The sequence below is a fragment of the Ailuropoda melanoleuca genome, chromosome 4 (assembly GCF_002007445.2).
Source record: "Ailuropoda melanoleuca isolate Jingjing chromosome 4, ASM200744v2, whole genome shotgun sequence".
NCBI lineage: Eukaryota > Metazoa > Chordata > Mammalia > Carnivora > Ursidae > Ailuropoda > Ailuropoda melanoleuca.
The window spans coordinates 124,528,828-124,553,339 of NC_048221.1; the positions used below are offsets into that span (position 1 = coordinate 124,528,828).

Below are 24,512 nucleotides of genomic sequence, written 5' to 3' on the forward strand. Positions count from 1 at the left end.
TATTTTATTATTAAAAAAATTTTTTTAATGATTTTATTAATTTTTTTGACAGACAGCGAGGGAACACAAGCAGGGGGAGTGGGAGAGGGAGAAGCAGGCTCCCCACCGAGCAGGGACCCCCGATGCTGGGGCCGATCCCAGGACTCTGGGTTCGTAACCTGAGCTGAAGGCAGACGCTTAACAACTGAGCCACCCAGGTGCCTCTATTTTTTTTTTTTAATTTTTAAAAGATTTTTAAAAATATTTTTATTTATTTATTTTACAGAGAGAGAGACAGACAGAGTGAGCACAAGTAGGGGGAGAGGCAGGAGGAGAGGGAGAAGCAGACTCCCCGCTGAGCTGGGAGCCTGACTTGGGGCTTGATCTCAGGACCCTGGGATCATGACCTGGGCCAAAGGCAGACACTTTACTGACTGAGTCACCCAGGCAACTCAGAAATTTTCTTTTTCTTTTTTTTTTTTTTTAAAGTAATCTCTACATCCAAGATGGGGCTCAAACCCAGAACTTGGAGATAAGAGTCGCAGGCTTTACTGACTGAGCCAGCCAGGCCACCCCTGAAGTACTTTAAATACACAGATCCGCAATCTCTATTCCATAATTCTAAAATCCAAAATGCTTGAAAGAATTTTTTTCATACATTTGATAGCAAAACTCATTTGACAATAGCACTTCTCTTAAACTGACATAAAACTATATATATTATTAGTTTATCCCATTTAGCGTAAATACTTGTTTCAGTGTGTTTGGTTATGGGATGCTGTCCCTAATCCTCCTGATGGTGTTACATGATAGATGGCATATCATGTTACTTCTCTAAAATTCAAAAGATTTTTATGCCTAAAACATTTGTCCTTAAGTGTTTCGGGTCAGGGATTGTGGACCTATGTCTCTATTTATAGCTGATTACGGTGTGCTGTGGCTTTGTTCCCTTGTTTGACTTCGCTTTTCTAAGCTAAGAAAGATTTCCACCTTGGACCTATCCACAGACCCTAGTTTATTGGCCTAAACAGAGTGTGTACTTAATACTGGAATTGAATACCATTAGATGGGGCAAGCTTTTACCAGATGGATTATTGAACTATTTACTTGGTCTTATTTTCTTTCTGAGCAGTCTTTTTCCTGTTCTTCTGTTTTCTTCTTACTGGAATCTTGGCTCCACCATTTACTAATTATATGGTCTTGTTTATTAACACCCTTATATGTTAGTTTTTTCAGTTATAAAATAGCATAACAATTTTGTTTGCCTCAAAGGATTGTTGTGAGGGCTAAACAGAATGCTTCTTAGAATTTAGCACTCCTTTTGTTGTTAATGTAGTTGTTACTGATTCATACATGTCCTGTTGGTTACTTCACTAACATACGGACAATTGTTCCCTTATTAATGGACTTTGAAGTCATTTTCAGTGCTTTGACACTTTTAACAATGCTGTATATGATCCTTCCATATATGGCTGTAAGTGCTTGTGGCCTTATTTTTGTAGGATAGATAGAAGTGGGATTGTTGCATCAGTGGGCCCTAATATTTTTCATTTCAATGGATACTTCCATGTTACTTCCCTAAGGCAGAATTGAGATTGGGTGGGAAAGGTAGCAGTTTTTAGTTCTGCCAACAGTCTATTAAGAGTGCTCATTTTCCCATAACTGTACTAGCAGTGGATTTTATCATTTGCTTTTTTGTTTTTTATTTAATTAACTTATTTATCTTTAAAGATTGTTCATTTATTAGAGAGAGCACGGGTGCACAGTCACACACAGGCGGGGTTTGGGGAGGGGCAGAGGGAAGGGTCAAGCAGATTTCCAGCTGAGCGTGGAGCCTGATGTGGGGCTCCATCCCAGGACCCCAAGATCATGACCTGCCTGAGCTCAAGTCGGATGCTTAACCGACTGAGCCACCCAGGCGCCCCTGTTTTTTATTTTAAAGTGATTATAGACTCACAGGAAATTGGAAAAATAGTCCCATGTATATGTCATCCAGCTTCCTCCAGTGGTAACATCATATAACTATATTACAATATCAAAACCAGGCAATTGATGTTAGCACAGTACTGTTAACTAAGACTTGGATACTTTTGATTTCTTCCAGTCTGATCAGTGGTATCTTGATTTTTTTTTCCCCCTTTGATCACTTGTAAGTTTGGGTTTCTTCATGTGTTCCAGTGACCATTTATGTTGCATGTTTTATGATCATTTATTCATATCCTCTATCCATTTTTTAAAATTAGTTGTTTTCCTAAAAGCAGCGCTCTTAGGATTATTCATTGTTTTGTTTGCCATTTGTTTTGCAGTTACTTATTTCAGCTTTGTATATACTTTCTATAGTTTGGTTGATCTTGTTTTTTTCCCTACATAGAGCCTTTTATTTTTACTTAGTCAATTTGTTTCTCTTTTGCGGTTCTTAGGTTTTTCTCTCTTACTTAGAAAGGTTTATCCATCTGACAGGATATATACTATTTTCCTTTTATTTTTTTTACCCTTAAGATTTTATTTATTTGAGAGAGAGCACAGGCAGGGGGAAGGGCAAAGGAGGGGTAGAAACAGACTCCCTGCTGAGCAGGGAGCCCAAGGCGGCTTCATCCCAGGACTCTGACATCATGATCCAAGCCGATGGCAGACCCTTAACTGACTGAGCCACTCAGGCACCCCCCATTTTCTTTTTAATACCTTCTCCTTTACTTTTTGGTCTTTAATCTGTTTGGAATGTGTTTTGAATATATTGTGAGAATTATTTTCCCCATATGTATAACATGCTATTCCAGCACTACTTAACATAAATTATTTTATTTACAACTCTTTCAGTTGCTTATGACTTAAAATCTCAGTATTTCCAAAAGTAGGAATGGATCAAGGCAAAGCTTGATACAGTGGCAAAAGTAATATTGCTAAAATTATTGCTGCCCCCCCCTCAGTTCAGTGCCTTTTTGGGTGTTCTTTTTCCCTATAGTCCTTACCCAACCCTTCCTTACATAACCCTTACAGTTATGGGAAAATGAGCATGGGTCCTGTGTGTTGTTCACCCCAGTCCCAGATATTTTCCTCATGGTCACATGATTGAAAGTTTTAGGCATTACTTCCTCTTACTGCTCAGGGGAAGAGAAGGAGTTTCTGAAGCTTCTCAGCAGAAATGCCCAAGTAAATAGCTCCTTAGATTGTTGCCCCAGATTGAGTCATGTGTCTGTTCCTGAATCTACGCTGTGGGAGTGGGGAAGAATGGGGGTGCACACAGAAATGCTGATTGGCTTTTTCAACCAGGAAATGTGGTTTAAGAGTTTGGATTTACACCTGTGATGCTCATGGGATTAATTCTGTCTCAGCCGCTTGTATGTGGGAAAGAGATAATGTTTTTGGGAAATTTTAGGTATTGTCTCCAGAAGAGGGTTCGGGTAGTCAAACTACAGGTGACCAGATCATGACCCTGTTTCCTTCCTACTACACAGATAATACAGAAAGGTACAGAATTGTACAAAGGTCTCAGAGATTGTACCTTTTACATTTATTATGATCTGTTTCTGTGTTTTGTTTTGTTTTAGCAACAGTCTAGAGTGTTTGTTTGCCTATTTATCCTGTCCTAGAAACATACTGTTTCAATAATTGTAGCCTAGAGTACATTTTAATATCTTCTTAAGAAGGCTCCCATCATTTTTCCACCAGAAATTTCTTATATATTTATTTGATACAAACTTTGGAATTCTGACTAGAATAGCATTATGTGCATTTTTAAGATGGAAGTTCCAAATTATATAAAAATAATTATGAGAATCAACCTGGAGACTCTCAGAACTTTCTTAACAAAAAAAGTTTTTTTAATTTTCTTGGTTGCCCTCCATCGTCTTTACAGTTTTTGACCCTCAGCACTTTCGTAAGTACCAAAAGACAATGGACCCCTGGTCCTGCTCTCCCCTACAGGGAATGCCTATCTCTAAGTACATCCAGGATACCTAGCAGCTTTTTCTAGCAGGCTTATTTGGGTTGAGCGGTACCAGCAGAAAACTAAGAGGGAGAACAGCTGGAAATGTGCAGATAAGCTGCCTTACCCCTCAGGTATTAGGAGAGAGTTTTTTTTAATTAACGGTGCCACACATCTTCCATTACATTGCTATTTGTTATGTTAGATAAGTACAAAAAGATAGGAAAAGGAAATGCAGTAAAAGGAAAATAATATATATTTTTGCAGATATTTATTATATGCCTAAAACTCTAGAAATACAGTAAATGTATATTGGAATTAGTAAACATTTAACCAAGGTACCGCCTAGAGGATAAATATCCTAAAAACCTACTTTATACCTCTTTAAGTGATACCATGATGGGTACGTGTGTGTGTGTGTGTGTGTGTGTGTGTATACACATGGCATCACTGTGTTGTACACTTGAAACTAATATAATATGTGAGTTATATCAATAAAAAATATTAAAAATAAATACAAGAGACCATGGAAATGTATTCATTTCACACCTCAGGTTCAGTCTGTTGCAGCAGTGTGCAAGGAGATACATATATATATAAAATTTTTTTTAAAGGAGACTAATATTGTTTATTTGAATCTGTAGGTGTGTTCTTTCCTCCCTCTGTTTTACTTGACCTGTAAAGCTTGTATTAAATGAAGGAGAATGTTGTTATTGTTTTTTTTAAATTTCAGCTTACTGAGGTATAATTGACAAAATTATAAGTGAAATACAATATTTACAAAATATATTTGTAAGACTTCTGTGAGGTCCATGTTTTCTTACATGTTAAATACTAGATCAGGATTAAGAAAGTGAAATATGGGGATGAATTTTGCATCTGTTTTCTCCGTGGCAGCCTCTCTATAGATTGATTAAACTTTTTATAGTTTATAAAATGTGTTTATGTCAAATGTTGATCAGTTAATTTTATCTTAAGTCAGTGTTATGTAGGATACTCAGAGACAGAAACTAATCATTGTGTTCCTCTNTTCCTTTTTTTTTTTTTTTTTTTTTTTTCTTTTTTGCAGTGGGACTTCCCCTCTTGCATGCCTGAATGCAATGCTGCATACAAACTCCCGAGGTGAAGAGGGCATCTTCTATAAGGTTCCAGGTAGAATGGGAGTATATACTTTGAAGGTAAATATTTTTGTTAGGGCATCATTTATAAAGTAAAAACAGGAAGTGACTACATCTAAATGATACTTGCATCATAGAGACAGAGCTCTGTGTCTTGAAGAGCTTATTTTCAGGAAAGAGGTAATATGTTCAACTCTGTATCCTGTACGTTTTTATACTAATCTGTGGCCATCTGTAGGTAGACCAGAGAACTAACTTTATTTTTTATTCTTTATGATAATGCTGTCTTGAAAGGATCAACCGAAAATGACTCCCACTGACTTTTTAAAGGACCTCAAAACATTTGAATAATGACTGTTACCTCGGAGTATACAGCCTTGATGCTTTATATTACTTTGTTATTTAATTCTCTGTTACAATTCAGAGCTGCTATTCAGAGCTGCTGTTCTTCTTTTTTTGTAATGGAGAACACCCAAGTTCAGATGATTGGATTTTCTTGTTTTGTATTCCCCAGATAGTATAAGAACTGAAATAGGGACCCAGATCTGACTGAATTCTTGAGCTCATGTTCTTTTTACCGTAACAGTCTTGCTGATTTCTAATGCTGGCACTGAGAAGACACCATGACTTATCAGTGTCCCTTCAGTTACAAACAGGAAAACCAACTCAAATGAGCTTGATTAAAACAGAGAGTTTATTTGTTCATATAACTGTAGATGCTAAGAAAACTCAGGAGCTCAAACGAGGTCATCAGGGATTGATCTCTCTGCTTTCTCTTGGCTTCATTCTCGGGCAGGCTCTTTCCTATCATACATGATAGTCTCTTTCCTATCAGACATGTCAGCCCCCACTCTACAGGCTCTTAAGTCTGGAGAGGAAAGAGTCTCAGGAAGTGGGAGCCCTTCAGTTAGATTGGTTTGGCTTGGCCCATGTGTCTATACCTGAATAATCGCTGTTGCCAAATGCATTGAGTCTTCTGATTGGCTATATGTAGGTTCATGATCACTCTTGACGTGAGGTTGGGGGTAAGCACTCTGCCAGTTGAATTCGGGAAAGGGATTGTTTGCCAAAGGAAATTATCAGCAGAAGGAGAATTAATACGTGCCATGCACTGACTGTTGTCTGTGTGTATGTGGGACTCTGTCCCCTTTCTTTTTTTTAGCTTTGAGCTGTAGTCATCACTATGTTCAGTGGTTGTATGTAGCCTACTAACATTAGGAAGTTCTAATTTACCTATAGTACCTCCTTCTTACACACTTTGTTAAACTTGCTATGATTACAGGGCTCTACTTCCATAGGGAGCTTTTTGTGTTGCTTTTAAGTTTTAGCTGTTCTAGACCTTCCATATTGTTAATAACATTAATTAAATGTCTACTCTGTGCAGGACACTGTAGAGACTATAAAGAAGAATAAACTCTGGTCCCTGAACTCTTGATGCTCACATAGTTATTGAAGTTACTGCATACAGACAAACGTACTGTGATATAAAGTACTGTGCTGTAAGGCATCGTCACAGTGTAGAGAAATAAAGATTAATTTTGAATAAGGGGATCTAGAAAGCTTTTGCTTTTGTTTTAACTTATAAGATTTGAGTTGAACTTTGGCTGATAAGTAATGAGGGGAAGGACCTTTTAGGATAAGGAAATAGCTTAATCAAAGGCACAGATAGAAGGATTCAGAATGGATTTGAGACTAGGGTAGATTGAAGTGGTTACCGACATCTGTGTGTGCACTAGTGTGGTAAGGAGTTGGGCGGGGTAAACTTAGGTGAAGATCAAATTTCGGAGGCTTTTTGGAAACCTGACTTAGCAGTTTGAGAGAGAGAAAGAGCTGAGGAGATGGGAGAGGTTTTTCAGGTGAATAGTATGATCAAATCTGTGTTAGGAAGATAATTCAAATCTGATAGATTTAAGGGTAAAACAGGGGTCGTTTGCAACAGGTAATTGGCCTGAACTACGAGAGTGGTAGAAGAGAGAGAGGCAGGGAACGTTAGAGAAATAAAATGTATACTGTGGAGCGGGTAAAAGGAGGGGCGAAAAGGTTTTGAGATTTGGGGCATGCGCAGTTGACCAGTTGATCCTGTAAGGGTTACAAGTTTAAGCTTAAGAAGTTATATTTGTACTTACAATACTTGTTGAGCCTAGGTCAGGAGGTCTGGCTGGCAACTAACTCTGGAAAAGTTGCTCCACATTTTGAAGGAAAGGATAGAAAAGTATGGGGTGTGTATTTTAAGAAAGTATACAACGTGAGAAATGGCTTCGAGAGAAATGGCAGGAGGTTATAAACATAAGTGGGAAGTAACGGTTCCTTACTAGATCAGAGGTTATTTTCTTGGCTATAATGTTGTGAATATCAGTTGTAGGAAGGAGGGTCACATGTCAGAATTAAATATTTTTTTATCTGATTATAAAATGTGGGAAAATAAAATATATTGAGAGGAGAAAAGAAATAGTCATAGTTTCATAACTTAGAAATTCACTAATATGTTTGTTTACATGTGTATATTTTTATATACTACATGAACACATAGTAGCTAATATTTATTGAGCTCTTATTATACACCAGGCACTGTTCTTAGCATTTTACATTTAACTCATTTAATTTCAGAATGATCTTTTAAGGTAGGTACTATTATCTCCATGTTATAGACAGGGAAACTGAGGCATAAGAGGTTAAGACTTTGACTAGACTCCATAATTAGGAGAAGATAAAACTAGAATTCAATTCCAGAAAGTCTTAATTTTCTAGTTCTTGATCTTACGCTTATCCTACTCTATCTCTTACATACTGTGCTGACACAGGTATCTTTTCGGATTAGCAGTCTCACCATTCATTGTAGAAACCAAAGATTCCTATGAGTTTTTAAAAAAAATTATTCCTTTTGGGGTACGTGGCCGGCTCAGTCAGTAGAGCATGCCAGTAGAGCCTGCGACTCTTGATCTCAGGGCTGTAAGTATGAGCCCCACATGAAGAGTTTGCTTAAAAATAGAAAAAAATTTGTTTATTCCTTTTGTATTTGACTCTTGCTATTTATTAATCAATATTTGGGAATCAATTAGATTCAAATAATGCAGTATTTCTTCCTATCCAGAGTCAACTGAACTCACTTAATGGTACATACACACAAATACGTATCTGTGGATGAGTATATCTACCTTTTACAAAATTGTTATTGTAGTTTTTTGTATTCTGAACATCTTCTCATTTACTTGGACTTACATATACCCAGTTTTTTCTAATTTAAGCCTCTTTGTTGTGCTTTCATGTAATTGTCATGTATAATTTTTATCTTTGGATGTAGATGGAAACGTTAGCTAATTTGACCCAAAGAAGAGAGATGACAGGAATTCAGAAAATATTGCTGGTTCTGCTACTGAATCCTATATTACTAAAAATTAATCAGCACAGTTAAGTTGCAACAGTGCATATCAGAAATTTAATTCCGATTTGTTGAAATGGTAATGATTAATCCTAATTGGATGCCTACATTTTCAGAAAGATGTGCCGGATGGGGTGAAAGAGCTATCAGAAGGTTCAGAAGAAAGCAGTGATGGTCAGTCAGATTCCCAGAGTTCTGAGAACAGCAGCAGCAGCAGTGATGGTGGCAGCAACAAGGAGGGAAAAAAGAGCAGGTGGAAAAGGAAAGGTAAATCCACCTGATCTCTCAATAAAGTACTGAATGCTATAGGACAAATGCCCTTGTTAGTAGCTACTCTTTTTTCAGACCCCAGGACAGTTTGTCTGTTTCCCTTCCCTTTAGATTGGTACCATCCAATGGAGTTTCTTGCGATGATGGAAATGTTCTGTATCTCTGCTGTCCAACCCAACACAGCCAGTAGTTCAATATGTCTTTTGAGCACTTGAAATATGGCAGTTTGACTAAGGAACTGAATTTTTAAATTCTTTTTAAATTTTAATTTAAATAGCCACGCAAGGCTAGTGGCTGTCAGTTGGACAACGTGGCTCTCCAGGTTTCACCTGGGTTTATATTCAGCTCTTGGTCATCCATAGCCTTTTTGAAGGATGCTCTTATCTTATTTGCCTCTTAGTCCTCTTTTCTAAAATTTGAGCACTATTACTCTAACAGCTATCTGCTTACCAGGAAAATAATGCTTTTCATTTCTACTGGCGAAGACTAAATTTAGTCTGCTGTTCTTTGCTCTCCCCTGCTTGGTGTCTGCTTCATAGCTTACCCAAAAAACATATTTTAGGGAATAATGTCTGTTGCTGCAGCTTCCCTGGGATGGATTTTCCACTTAAGGATACATTTTATTACCTCTTCTTGCTATATCCGTAGCTTCTTGTCAGAGTCTTCTTGAAGAGGGCAAATTGTTTTTACCTCAATATTTATAAATTTAGCTGTACACAGCAGGGCAGATTTAAGCCAACTCATGATGGTTCCTTTACAAGGATTGATATAGTGATATTCTGGAACAAAATGACATCCAAGAATTTCCCTAGCTTGGATACCCTCTTAGGTTTGTGTTACAGGTGAGCTGTCTTTGGATCTAGAAGCTAGAGTTACGTTCGTGGGAATACTTGATTCATTAAGTGGCTTTGGAACTGTTGATTTGGAACTGTATCAGAAAAGTAGTCTGATTCATTACCATCCCTGCATTCTTGTGTCTGCTCCTCCTGGAGAGAACTGAGATAATTGGTGGTATCATTTGTGTTCTCTGGTAAAGCTACCACACATGCAATTTGGGCAAATATTGTAATAAGAGGATTTTAGCTTTAAAATCACAATGGGAAAGTAACCCAGACCTCAGATGTTAGGAACAAATGGAATAAAGTCAAGATAAAGCTAGCTCCTGTGACCAGTATTCTTAGAGAGAGAGAGAGAGAGAGAGAGAATATTTTTTTTTTCTCTGTCAGTAGTGAAAGGAGGTGTGGTCCAGGGCCTTACATTTCTCAGAGTCCACGAAGGATCTTTTTTGCAAGGATAGAGCCAAAAGTGTTAAGGACTTTGCCTCACCTGCTTGTCCCCAGTTTAAACTTTTTTTTTTTAAGATTTATTTTTATTTATCTGAGAGAGAGAGCACAAGCAGGAGGGACAGAGGGGTTCCCACACTGACTCCACGCTGGGTGTGGAAGCAGTCACAGGGCTTGATCTCACAACCCTGAGATCACGACCTGAGCTGAAACCAAGAGTCAGACGCTTAACTGACTGCACCACCCAGGTGCCCCACCTAGTTTAAATTTTTAATTTTGGAAGTCGTTGATCTAAGATTAGGAACCAAGCCAAATTGTCAAGCAAGAGAAAGGGTAAGATTCATAATTTCTGAATGTAGCTAGAAACAGGAAAATCAGTAACTAAGCAGGCCAGACAAGTGAATTTGGGAACAGAATTACAGTCTCAGAGGTCATTCCTTTTCACTTTTCATTAGCCGCATATGCTGCAGTAGCTAATTTGAGTAGTGGCTGTTACATGTTTGGTAAAGGCGATCTCTAAGAAATTAAGGTGTATGTATGGTGATACAGTAAGATCTAAGAAATAACAACAGGATCCCATTGTCAATAGGTTAATAGATGTAATAGCATAACCTTACACTATAATTGGCATTATAATAGAAGATATTTAACAACAAAGTAATAGGAAATTCAGAATTGTGGTTCAGATAAACTGTTATTGAACTGCTTTTGTATTCATTTCACTTCTAGAAATTATCACATTATTGAATATTTATCCTCAGTTTACATTAAGATGAGATATTCTGTAAAGATTTTTTCTGATTATAGGTAGTCTATTAAACTGAGAGTAGAATGGGTTTTATATGGTGTTTGGAAGGTGAAGGTAAGAGGTGCACATAATGTCATATGGAATTCATATGACATTTGCTGAGCAGGCAACAATGAAGAATGATTTAGTTTCTCATACAATATACTTCTCTCTTTCGTGGGTCATACCTATGACATGTGGCATAGATACATAAATTTTTAGGTATATCTTATATAATCTGTGAATGTTTTTGTAGTCCAGTGCAGATTAACGTGGAAAACTTGTAGTTAGCACGCAACAGAGTAGTTCTAAATCAGTTACAGTTATTAAAGGTAAAGCAAAGTAATTGTGCCTATTCCTTTGTCTTATTTAGGGCTTTTACTCTCAATCTGACATCACTTTATTTCAAATGCATTGTAAGACAGGAAGAACACTGAGATAGTATCAAAACCCACTTCCTTTTATGTACAAAAATAAAGAGCTCTGACAGCAAAACTGATACTTCTAGTTGAAAATCGATAGAAACTGTCTTGATAATAGGTATACCTTTCAGCCAAATGGGAACAGAGAGCAGAACTTTGAAATTCAGCCCAATATTAAAAAGTAGTTTATTGATTTCCATGTAAAGTGGAAGAAATTAGAAGTTCATAGTTTTGGTTCCTAATTGTCAGACAGGAAACAATGTTCAGAGAAGAACTTTATGGAATTCCAAGCCAAGGTAAGATGGAATAAATCCAGAAAAAAAGATTAAAATCAACTTTTTCTTTTGCTTTTTTTGTAGAATCATAGCTAAGCAAAGTCTCTGCCTTTTCCCCAAAATAAAATATAAATATTGCTGCATGAAGCAACAATAGAAGTATTATTTTTATCTCCTGGTAGAAGAAAGTTTTGTTAAATTTTGGCCTTTTAAAGTGTCTTAAGAAAAAAGTTAATTTTGTAAAATATACCTTTTTACTTACAAGAAATTACTAATTCTTTCCAGAGGCATAATCTGATGTTAACCTAATCACTTGTTCAAAACTACTTTAAATCAGGAATTTGATAAACGCTATGTTTGGAGTTATTTCAAATACCAGAGACTTGCTTGCCCTCTAATATAATTTCTATATATAAGTTTACTGAATGGGGATGATTATGTATAGAAATGTCTCCGTTAAAAAGTATACTTGGGAGAGACACTCCCTTGGGCAAAGTTAACGTATTTGGAGAGAGATCTTTGTCTTCTGTGGTGTGGTTGGTGTCTGAGTCAGAGATTGTAGCTCTGTCGTGTATTAAACATGGCTCCACTATTAGGACTTGGGTAGGTAAGGTACCCAGAAGCAAGGAAAGTGCTCAAGTATGGCCTTTCCATCTTTGATGAGGGGATTGTACGAATATTAATCAGTAGTCGCAGCCTGCCATGTTTGAGGTAGACCGCACTTGGTATGGGAAGAAGGTACTTAAAACTGAAACAGTCTGTTAACTTCTGGAGATGAAATTCCTCAAAAGACAGACTATGTTGAAAATAAAAACCCTCCCTTAAGAGAAGGATTGCTGTTAAGGAAGATAAAAACAATTTTGGATACTTCAGTTCTTAATCGGTCTTTCAGCTATTAATCCTTCAACTATAGAAAGCTGAGCTTCAATTTTGTTGTTACTGCTTCATTATTTCTGATACTTGGGAGGGGCCCATTGAATGTCTTCAGGAAGAAATAAAATAGTCAAGGATTATTCATTAAAGCCTTTAATTTGAAGCCATCTAATGTGGATAGTCTGTATCCTTTTGACCTTGTTCAGTATAATAATCATCCATTGAAATGGAAAATTCTCAGTGCTGTAATATATCTGAAAAATAGTACCTTCTGAATATATACTCTGTAGTTATTACTAATTGTCCAACAACCCGAAACTGCTTCAGGAAACTGTGTAAAACTGGCTTTAAGTGCCGCAAGTTCTAGGGTGGGTGACTCAGTTGGTTAAGTGTCTGACTCTTTTTTTTTTTTTTTTTTTGATTTTATTTATTTATTTGACAGAGATAGAGACAGCCAGTGAGAGAGGGAACACAAGCAGGGGGAGTGGGAGAGGAAGAAGCAGGCTCATAGTGGAGGAGCCTGATGTGGGGCTCGATCCCATAACGCCGGGATCACGCCCTGAGCCGAAGGCAGATGCTTAACCGCTGTGCCACCCAGGCGCCCCAAGTGTCTGACTCTTGATCTCAGTTCAGGTCTTGATCTTATGGTTGTGAGTTCAAGCCTCAGGTTCTAAAATTTGTTTTAGGGGCGCCTGGGTGGCACAGCGGTTAAGCGTCTGCCTTCAGCTCAGGGCGTGATCCCGGCGTTATGGGATCGAGCCCCACATCAGGCTCCTCCACTATGAGCCTGCTTCTTCCTCTCCCACTCCCCCTGCTTGTGTTCCCTCTCTCACTGGCTGTCTCTATCTCTGTCAAATAAATAAATAAAATCTTAAAAAAAAAANTAAAAAAAAATTTTTGTTTTAAATATTTCCTAAAAATAATTTTAAGCTTAAAAACTCATTCCTCTACTGAGGTGCTGGGGGCAGGTTTTGGTTTTTAAATCATATGATAAGTAACTGCGGGTCTTTTGATCAGAATTTGTTAATATTTAAAAAATTTGTTAATATTTTATTATGTCTGTGTATTTATATGAATGCAAGCGTTTTTCTTTCTTTCTTTCTTTCTTTTTTTTTTCTAAAGATTTTATTTATTTGACAGAGAGAGACACAGTGAGAGAGGGAACACAAGCAGGGGGAGTGAGGAGGAGAAGCAGGCTTCCCGCTGAGCAGGGAGCCCGATGCGGGGCTCGATCCCAGGACCCTGGGATCATGACCTGAGCCAAAGGCAGAAGCTTACCAACTGAGCCACCCAGGCGCCCAGCATTTTTATTTCTAATCAGATATTTAATATGTTCCTAAATAAGAGAGCTTTTAAGCATTAAGCAGTCCACATTGGAGGACCGTTAGATCAGGAGATAATCTTGAGAGGTATTATTTAGGCCACTCATTAGTTCATTTAACAAAATCAAAGAAATACCTCTATTTAGACTGCTTGCCACACTCATTCTTTCTCCAGTACACATGTACTATTGGCCAGGTGTTTGGGAAACCAATAAATAAAGTGCAGATCCCATCCATATATAAAGGTATAGAAAAAGAAGCAGACAGTTAGCAAAGGACTTTAATAAATAACAAGTATTTATATGTGTCATATTATGGCAGCATTAGAGAAGGGAGCTGTTAACTTTACCTGGGTTAGTAAGTATTGTCTGAGCTATAGAATATTTTAATATACTTCCTTCCATTGGGAGTATGACCCCCAAGGAAGACAGGATGTATCATGGAAAGAAAACATATGTAAAGACAAGAAGGTAGAAAGGAGGCCATATGAAGATAAGTTTTGGTGAAAGAGGAGATTTGTGGAAGGAAAGAAAGAAAGGGAAAGAGGTAGGCATCAGGCTGTTAACCTTTAGTGCTGGTCTCCATTATTTATAGGGTACTGGTGTGCATAAAGTGATTTCTTAGGAGAATTTAGAAATGTGATATGTATGGATCAGAGAATAGCAACCTGCTTGACTGTTTGCAATTTTTATAGCCACATACCAAGAAGAACAAAGAAAATTTTTTTTAAGATTTTATGTATTTGACAGAGCACAGCAGTGGGGAGCGGCAGTGTCCTGGGATCATGATCTGAGCTAAAGGCAGATGCTTAAACAACTGAGCCATGCACGTGCCCCGAGGAACAAAATTTTTGTTTATAGATATTTTGCTGTTGGTTTCATCCTCTTGTCCATTTAAGATCTGAGTTAATATGCTAGCCTTTTTTTAAATTTTAATTTATTTTTTATTTTTATTTTATTATTTTTTTCTTTCAAGTTTTTATTTAAATTCCAGTTCATTAAATATATACTAGCTTTGATTCGTTTTTCTGCTATTATTTATTGTGGTGTCTCTCCCAATTGGATGGGGGCCCCCAAATGTGGGATGACAATCAGGTGGAAGCTGGTGGTGCTGGTGGTCCTGGTGGTGCTGGTGGCACTGGCAGTCAAAGAATTCACCTGAGGCAGAACGAAGGAGATAGAAGTTTATTGAATACATTGCAAGGGAGCAGCAGGCAGGACAGCAAAGGAGAGACTATCTGCACGAGGTGGTGGGTGAGGGCTGTTTTTAAAGGGGGAGAGTTAGTACATGTGGGGATGTATGGTATCTTCCTCTTTTTTGGTAACTGTGCCTGGTCGTAAGTAGCGCATTGGTCAGTTAGGGCTTATGGATATTTTGAGGTGGGTCCCCTGATGGGCCCTTCGTATTCAGCCAGGGGGGCCGAGGTGGGTGCTTTTGCCTTGTTCTATATTCCATTGCTCAAGCCTGTTGCCTAAAAGCGACCTCTGCATTTATGTTAGTTCAGTTTATTTCTAATCACTGGTATTTGGTTTAAAAGAACTCATTTCCATTTCACTCTTGAAAATCATTTGTATGGGTAGTAGATTTCCTTGATAAAGGATGAAATTAATTGGTGACATTAGTTTGGTTTTACTTGAAGTAAAAACAAACTGGTAGTACAGAAGCGTGAGGGATTATTTTTCTCCAGGTGCCACTTTGTAAGATAGGATTATGAACAATGTCTCAGTCCTTGTGGGATTTTGTTGGCCAACACACTGGTGTCCCAGCACTAACCAGTGGTCTATGAAACCCAGGAAATGTTGAATGAAGGGAAAACAAAAAATCATAACAAAGGTTTGATTTCCCTCTACTTTGTGTTGATTTGAGAACTCTGTGCTCCCTTCTGCTAATAACCTTTGCCCCAAAGTAACCACTGTAATAATTTCTGATAGTATAGACAAGACCTGTCTGGAGCAGAATCAGAAACTGTTTTTAAACTTAAATCAAATCATACCTTTTTTGGGGGGAGGGCCAAATAACGTTTGTAAGTTTTCATCCATGTTTTGTGTATATTCATGAGATTTTTAAAACTGTATAGTGTTCTGTTTTATAACTATTCCTCACTACCTCTGCTTATCCATTCTACCACTGATGAGCACTAGTTTATTTCTGGTTTTTGCCTATTCTATTGTGAATGCTTTTGTATGTCTTTCTTTTTGTACTCTTTTCTTCTGGGTATGTACTTGGGAGCAGAATTAATGTAGTGTATACTGCCAGACAGTTTTTCAGAGTGGTTGCACCAGCTTATACTCCCACCAGTAATGTGCGAGAGTTCCAGCTATTTCACATGCTCACTAATTGTCAGTCTTTTAAATTTTAGACTTTGGTTAGTATGTAATAGTGTTCCATGTGGTTTTAAGTTGTATTTTCAGGATGGCCAACAGAATTGGCCTTTTCATTATGAATCATTATGAATCATTTGGATGTCCTCTTTTATGCAGTGCCCTTTCCAGTCTTTTCTGTTTTTTTTTTTTTTAAGATTTTATTTATTTATTTGACAGGCAGCGAGAGAGGGAACGCAAGCTGGGGGAGTGGGAGAGGGAGAAGCAGGCTTCCCGTTGAGCAGGGAGCCCAATGCGGGACTCAATCCCAGAACTCTGGGCTCATGACCCAAGCTGAAGGCAGACGCTTAACGACTGAGCCACCCAGGCGCCCCATGTCTTTTCTGTTTTTCATGGGTCATCTTTTCTGTAGTAACTTGTAGTTCTTCATATATTCCCTAATTGAATATATATCTTGTAAGTGACTTCTCCCTCTTTATGGCCTATTTACTCTCTGAAAAGTATCTTTTGATGAATACTATTTCTCCCTTTTAATATAATCCAGTACATCCTTAAGAAAATTGCCTCAAGGTACCTGGGTGGTTCAGTCGGTTGGGTGTTTGCCTTTGGCTCAGGTCATGATCCCAGGATCCTGGGATTGAGCCCGTGTTGCTTCTCCCTCTCCCTTTGCCACTCCCTCTGCTTGTGCTCTTTCTCTCTCTGTCAGATAAATAAATAAAATCTTTAAAAAAAATTGCCTATTGCACTGACATGAAAATAGTTTCTTCTGGGCCATAAAACATGCCTTAACAAATTTAAAGGAATGGAAATGATCTGATATCTGCTCTCAGATCACAGTTAAACTAGAAATCAGTAATAGAAAGATAACTGGAGGGGCGCCTGGGTGACTCAGTTGGTTAAGTGTCTGCCTATGGGTCGGGTGGTGATCCTGGAGTCCTGGGATTGAGCCCCAGATTGGGCTCACTGCTCAGCATGGAGTCTGCTGTCCCTCTCCTTATGCCCCTCCCCTGGCTTGTGCATGTGCACTTGTGCGCGCGCTCTCTCTCTTTCTTTAATAAATAAGTAAAATCTTAAAAAAAAAGAAAGATAAGTGGAAAATTGCAAAATACATGGAGATTAAACAGCACACTTTGAGTAACACATGGATCAAAGAAGAAATCTTAAGAGAGATTTTAAAATATTTTGAACTGAATGAAAATGAAAACAACATATCAAAATTTGTGGTTTGCAGTGAAGAAAGCACTGATTCACCTTTTTTAATAAAGGGAAAAGACCTAAATATACAAATTCAGGTTGAAGTAAATACCCAAACAAGAAAAATGTAAAACTATGAGGCTTTTTCACAGTGCTTTAAGAACTTAGATGAAATGGGACGATTTTGTAGGAAAATGGAACACATAAAACAAATTTTTCTAAACAATTTTCTTACAAATAGGGATATAGAAGAGCTCCCCTTCAAATGAAACCATACTTAAATGGTTTTTCAGGGAAATTCAACCATATGTTTAAGGATCAAACAATCCTAATGTTTTAAAAGCTATTCCAGTGCAGGAAAAAAAGATTATCCAGATTCTTTTTGGAAGTAAATTTTCAAAATGTTGCAGAGAATACAGCACTCTTTTGTGAATACTAAGGGAAAATCTTAAAGTTACCATATAGAATCCAACCATACACTAAAAATTATAAATCCTAAACAAATGGGGTTTTAGGTTGTAAGTATGATTCACTAATGGGAAGTCCGTTATTATTCATCATGTTAATAGAACTGATATGGAAAATCCTCTTGCCATCTCTGTACTTGCTGAAAAGGCCTTGTGTAAATTCAGTACTCAATAAAATTGAGAATTGATGGATACTTCCTTAACATAATAACTTAGAAAACCAGCATCTTAATGGGGAAGCACTAGTGGCTTACTCTTTAGCTAGAAGAAGTGAAGAACAGGGTGCCCAGTATCTCAGTTCTTATATTTCAACACAAGGAAGCAAGAGAAAGCAGTTGGAACAGTGAGGGACAAAAAAGGGGAAAACTACTTCTATGTGCAGATGGTACAGTTACGGATCTGACAAAAGAATCAGTGAATGAAGACTGATGAAGAAGGTAAAGAATTCAGTAAAGTAGCAGATGTAAGTAAAATTAGTATTTGGCAACCAGCCGTATATATATGGAAAAAGGGATTACATTCAAAATAACTACAACAGCAGCAGAAACTCTGAGCATGGCCGTTGTAAGATGTGCAAAGGTGTTAGAACTGAATTTCCAAGAAGATGAAAATGGGTTCATTTTTCACCCCATACTCCAGGATAAATTCCAAAATGAGAAGTACAGTGTAAAACATAAAACCAAGTACTAAAGGAAAACATACGTGAGTTCCTTTTAAAACCTGAGAATAATGAAGCTTTTTTAACTTTCTGGAAGCCTATGATTTTATCCCCTGAATCAACAAACCCACCTCTGAGAGTTGATCCACAGACACACCATCAACAATACAGAATAGCATAGTTTAAGACTAATGCTTCTCAAACGTGAGTTCCTTTTAAAACCTGAGAATAATGAAGCTTTTTTAACTTTCTGGAAGCCTATGATTTTATCCCCTGAATCAACAAACCCACCTCTGAGAGTTGATCCACAGACACACCATCAACAATACAGAATAGCATAGTTTAAGACTAATGCTTCTCAAGAATTACGTGGAGCTTTTTATGACACAGATTCCTGGGCCCTGCCTTCAGAGTTTCTGGTTCAAGATCTAGTAATTTGCATTCCTAACAGAGTTTTTGATACTGATGGTGTTTTTCTTAGTGTAACACCTTAAGAGCCACTGGTTAAGATATTGTACTAATAAAAGTCCAGAAAGAACCAATATACTCATCATTCTGGTTGAAGAAATTATAGTACATCTGCACAGTGGAATTCTGTGTACCTATTAAGAGGAATGTAGAATATAGAGAATATCTCTATATTCTGTTCTAGAATATTCCCCAGGATATATTAATTATATTAAGTTTTAAAAAAAATCAGTATTCTGGACAGCCTATGGTACTTGATTTTTTGCTTAAAGCAATGAGTGAAAGTATAAAATAATCTATACTATGTTTTCACCAAAACAAAAATAACAAAGAAACAATGGAAGGCTACAAATTAATATAAATGATTTCCTAAACAGGAAGAGAAGTAATAAAGGGGTATAGACAGGGGAGGGAGCTAGACTCATATGGAAGTAAGTGGTTTACAACTTGAAGGCTCTCCCACAAAACCAAAAAGGGACAGTTTGAGTGCCAAATTTGTAATGATTGTTTTCGATTCAAACATTTAAAAGACATAAACATCTCTGGGTTGATAATGACACTTCAAAATCACTTTTACATACTATTAGCTTTCGGAGACTGCTATAACAGATTATAACAAACTAGATGCCTTAAAACAACAGAAATTTATTTTCTCACGTTCTGGAGGCCTGAAGTCTGGAATCAGAGTGTCCATAGGGCCATGCTTCCTATGGAGGCTCTAGGGGAGAACTCTGTTTCTTGTATTCTTTAGCTTCTGGTGGTTGCTGACTTCCTTGCCTTGTGGCCACATCACTGCAGTCTCTGCCTGTCTTCACATCACCTTCTTTTCTGTCTGTACTCTGTGTCATTGGATTTAGGACACTGAGATAATCCAGGATGATCTCATCTCAGGATCCTTAACTTAATTACATCTGCCAAGACTCTTTTTGCAAATAATGTAACATGCACACATTCTGGGGATTAGGACATAATTTTTTGGTGGCCACCATTTAGCCCACAACAAGTACCCACTCATTCTGAAAACATACTGAGTTTGGATCTTGGCTGTGCCCCTTACTGTCTGAGTCCTCTGGCAAACTAATTAAATTTCCTGATATGTAAAATTTAGATGATATTACAATATACAGAAGATGATATTACAATATACAGAAGAATGTATATTTGAAATTTATGTATAAATCTATGTCCTTGGATCAAGCCCAGCATCAGGCTCCCTGCTCAGTGGGGTGTCCGCTTCTCCCTCTCCACAGGTACACCCACTTGTGCATCTCTCTTTCTCTCTCTGTCTCAAATAAATAAAACCTTAAAAAAATAAATGTATGTCCTTAAAAATCTTCCCATGTTTTAATTTGTGTAGAAAAGTATCAGGATGCTAGCCCAAATACATTATTATTTCTGAGGGTAAAATTGGAAGAGTTTGGGAATAGAAAGAGGACTTGTACCCACTTTAGAGGGTAGTTCAGTGAAGTCCTGTTCAAATGAAAACAGCATGCTATTAGACGCATATAAGATAGTTACTTTTCGTTGCTTTTATTAATAAAATTGTGTTTGAAGACAGTGTAGCCACTAAAAGTAATTACAAAAAAGAAGTTCCTCAGTATGTGTTTAAGCCTTAAATATTTAAAAGTTAGGACAAAGTTTAAGTTTCATAAAAGTTATGATACCCATACTTGGTATTAAGTCAGTTCTGGGAGATGAGATGTTCCTTACTGGTGAATCCTGAAATTTTCATGAGTTATTTCAACCTGGCTTTGAGATATGTTTATGGTTCAATTGTTAGAAAGGACTTTTGCCTTATGGGGGAATAGTCCAAATAGTTTGCCCTGGTAATTAGATAGCTTTATTGTCTTTTTTTCAGACTGCAAAGTGGAATTCTTATATACGCTAATGGAATTATTTTGGTTTTTTTTTTCTGTTTATTCTCAGGCAGTATTTGAGGCAGGTAAGGAAATGTATATTTTCAGATTTCTGCAAGCCATTACAAAGAAGGAACATAGTCAAATATTAATGGTCTTTATTTTTGTTATGTCACTTTAAAAACATTGGTCAAATCAAAAAGGCAATAACAAGTGTTGAGAATGATTAGAACCCTCATACATTCCTGTAGAATTGTAAAAATGGTATAGCCATTTTGGAAAATATTTTGACAGTTCCTTAAAAAGTTAAACATGGAGTTGAAAGAAGACCCAGCAATTCTAGAATTGAAAATACATGTCCAACACAAAATCGTGCTAATGAGTGTTCTTCATATCATAGTTCAGTGACCAAAAGGGGAAACAACCCAAATGTCTATCAGCTAATGAATAAACAAAGCGCAGCGTATGCATACAATGGCCTATTATTCGATGATAAAAAGGAAGTATTGATCCATGCTTCAGTATGGATCAAACTTCAAAGCATGCTCAGTGAAAAAAGCCAGTCACAAAAGAGCATGTATGGTATGATTCCGTTTATATAAAAGGTTTAGAATAGGCAGATGCATAGGGACAGAAAGTAGATTAGGGATTGTATAGCACTAGGGGCATAGTTAGGGAAAAGCTTTTTGTGGGTGGTGAAAAGTGATTCTGGTGATAATTCACAACTTTCAACCAAAGTGGTTGAAGTTTTACACTTTAGGTGAATTGTATGTTATATAAATCTTATCTCAGTAAAGCTGTTGTTTTTTAAAATTGGTCAACATAAGTAGACGGAGGATGTGGTTTCTTTTCGCTGCTCAGTTATCTCAAGAATTATCCAACTTTATTTTTGTATGATATATCACAACGAATTTTTTCTTAATGTCGCACTTTATGTCCATTCTTTCCCATAGATAAACCTTATCGTAAGGGTGGGAGTGCAAAGCCAGGTATCCCAAGTATGATACGTGACCTTCTTCATATTTTCTGCTGTTGGCCTCTTTAAATGTTATCTACTGTGTATTCCTTTCTTAGGACTTATAAGAATCCGTTGAAAAGCTGTTTTCCTAAACTATGTATTCCAATGAACCATGCTTCTGCATTTTTATGTCAGGTAGCTACCTACCAACATACTTTATAATATCTTCAACTCTTTAGCCATACCATGGAATGCCATGTTGCTATCCAGGCCTTTTCAGTCCAATTACTGTGGAAAGGAGAAGGTGTTAGTAAGCATGTACTCTTCCAGAGTCGTCACTAGCAGTAGCGATTATTATTTTATTATTTCTTTCATTAAGGGGTCTTAATCAGCATTTTCTTTGTTACCTCTTATCATGAGAAATGCACTGCTGAACTTTACAGAACATAAAAGTCTAATTGCTGTGTTAGTATAATAGGGTATAGGCTCCTCAAGGGAAAACCCTTATTCACATAAGACTGAGGTTTGGCCAAGCTCTGATGAGGTATAAAACAAGTAGTGATGTAGTAGAGAGGGGTTAACCCTGTGCAAACGTACATTGCTTCCATGAGAGAAATCCTTTTTTTTTTTTTTTTAAAGATTTTATTTATTTGACAGAGAGCCAGCGAGAGAGGGAACACAAGCAGGGGGAGTGGGAGAGGAAGAAGCAGGCTCCTAGTGGAGGAGCCTGATGTGGGTCTCAATCCCAGGACTCTGGGATCACGCCCCGAGCCGAAGGCAGAATGCTTAACGACTGAGCCACCCAGGTGCCCCCCATGAGAGAAATCCTAAAGTACCCTCTCACACTGGTAGGCCTGAAACTCTTGATTTAAGAGATGAAGGAATATAATAGGTGAAGCTATAGTAGAGTTTGTGAGGTGGAGTGGCCTTATTGCCTTCATTTTAAAGATAGGGAAAACTGGGACCCATTCTGTCAGTCGACGGCTCTTTCACTGTATCATGTTGTCATTAGATTTACCTTAAGAACATAGATACTATCCAACAGGCTCTAGAATCTTCTCTAAGTTTTATCTAATTTGATGACTCATGGTTTATATTCTGCTTCCTGTTTCAATCAGTCTATTGAAAAAAATCAAATAGTGAAAAGTAATGAATACTAACACCCATCCCTTCCCCATCCTATCATCCTTCACTAGAGCTTTCTGAGGAAATATACTGAAAAGGGAGGCTGTTTGCAGTAGAACTCCAAAAAGAAGATCCTTCCCAAAAGTGTTTGGTCACAGTTCTTAATACAGGTAGCAGCATATGATTGGGGAAGGAATGGTGCTTGATATCAACTCTGATAACCACATTATTTATTGTCCTTTTTCTCCCCACTAGTATCGTCTAGACTGTCACAGCCATCTTCTCCCCAGTCAGGCTGCCCATCACCTACCATTCCAGCAGGTAAAGTCATTTCTCCATCACAGAAGCACAGCAAGAAGGCACTAAAGCAGGTAATCATGCTAGCCTGTGTTTATCAAAAGTTTAATCTCCTACATTAACAATTCAAGGTTCTAGAAGTCATTGAAAATTTCTTGAAAGGACACGAGGTCCTTTTAAGGAAAACTTTCATGCAGTTTCCCAATTTGGATTTAATTATTTATCTACTTGTGTGTTATAGGTTTGTGGTAGCTAGTGTTTTTAATCACATTTTAAAAGTTCTTCATTTGTTCCTAATTTGCTAAGAGGTTTTTGTTTGTGTGCATGTTTGTGGTTTTTAAATTATGAATAGGTGTTGAACTTTTCAGGTTTGTTTTCTTCAGCATTTATTGAGATGATCAGGGAGCTTTTCTCTTTAAATTTACTAATATACAGACTTCCATGGCTGGATTTTCTAATGGTAAGATATACTTAGCTTTCAGGAATAAACTCTATGTATGTTTGTTACGTATTTTTTAATATGTTATGGATTTTTCTTTTTTAAGATTTTTGCTTAGATTTTGCTGTTTTCTTGTACAGTTGTACAATTTTAGAATCAGGGTGGTTCTAGCATCATAAAATAAGTTGGGTAGCTCTGTATTTTTCTAGATTTTTGGAAAACAATTATAGAATTCTTTTCTTAGCATTTCAGTTTCATCTGTTACCAGTCTCATTTGATTCCTGCTTTTTTTTTTTTATAAAGATTTTATTTATTTATGTGACAGAGATAGACAGCCAGCAGAGAGGGAACACAGCAGGGGAGTGGGTGGGAGAGGAAGAAGCAGGCTCTCAGCGGAGGAGCCTGATGTGGGGCTCGATCCCACAACGCCGGGATCACGCCCTGAGCCGAAGGCAGACACCCAACAACTGCGCCACCCAGGCACCCCCTGATTCCTGCTTTTTGAACTAATTTTGGAAAAAAATTTTTTCTTAATTTTGGGTATTTATTTCTCTTAGAAAATGGTCCATTTCACGTGACTTTTAAAAATATTTGCATAAAGTTGTAGTAGCATTCCTTTATGTTTCTTTTTCGTTCCTCAGTGTTGTTCATTTATAATGTATCTTTTTTTTCCTCCAGTGTGCCTTGCCATTGGTCTGTGTTATTGGGCTTTTCAAAGAACTTTTTTTTTGAAATGCAAATGATCAATAAATACAAATTCACTAGTAATTAACTGAACATTGACAAACTACTTTTATCCTCAGATTGGTATAAACTAAAGAACCTAATTATCAGGCATTGGCAAGTGTGTAGAAAAACGGCTACTGGTAGTTTGCTGGTGGAATGTAAGTTACTGTACTTTGGAAAGAAATCTTGTGATTATCTATTAAAGTTGTAAATGCACATTCCCTAATGACTAAGCATTTGAACACTTTGGAACTTAGGTTAGAAAAATACAAATATGGGGCGCCTGGGTGGCACAGCGGTTGAGCGTCTGCCTTCGGCTCGGGGCGTGAGCCCGGCGTTGTGGGATCGAGCCCCACATCAGGCTCCTCCG

General features: G+C 37.4%; 1 protein-coding gene across 1 annotated transcript in view; it reads left to right on the forward strand.

The window, feature by feature from the left end:
- ASXL2 (ASXL transcriptional regulator 2) overlaps positions 1-24,512 on the forward strand; it is a 133,518-nt gene that overhangs the window by 73,222 nt on the left and 35,784 nt on the right. The window contains exons 4-6 of the mRNA XM_034659795.1: positions 4,974-5,082; positions 8,518-8,668; positions 22,936-23,051. Of these exons, the coding sequence (XP_034515686.1) occupies positions 4,974-5,082; positions 8,518-8,668; positions 22,936-23,051 (376 nt within the window). The remainder of the gene's footprint in view (positions 1-4,973; positions 5,083-8,517; positions 8,669-22,935; positions 23,052-24,512) is intronic.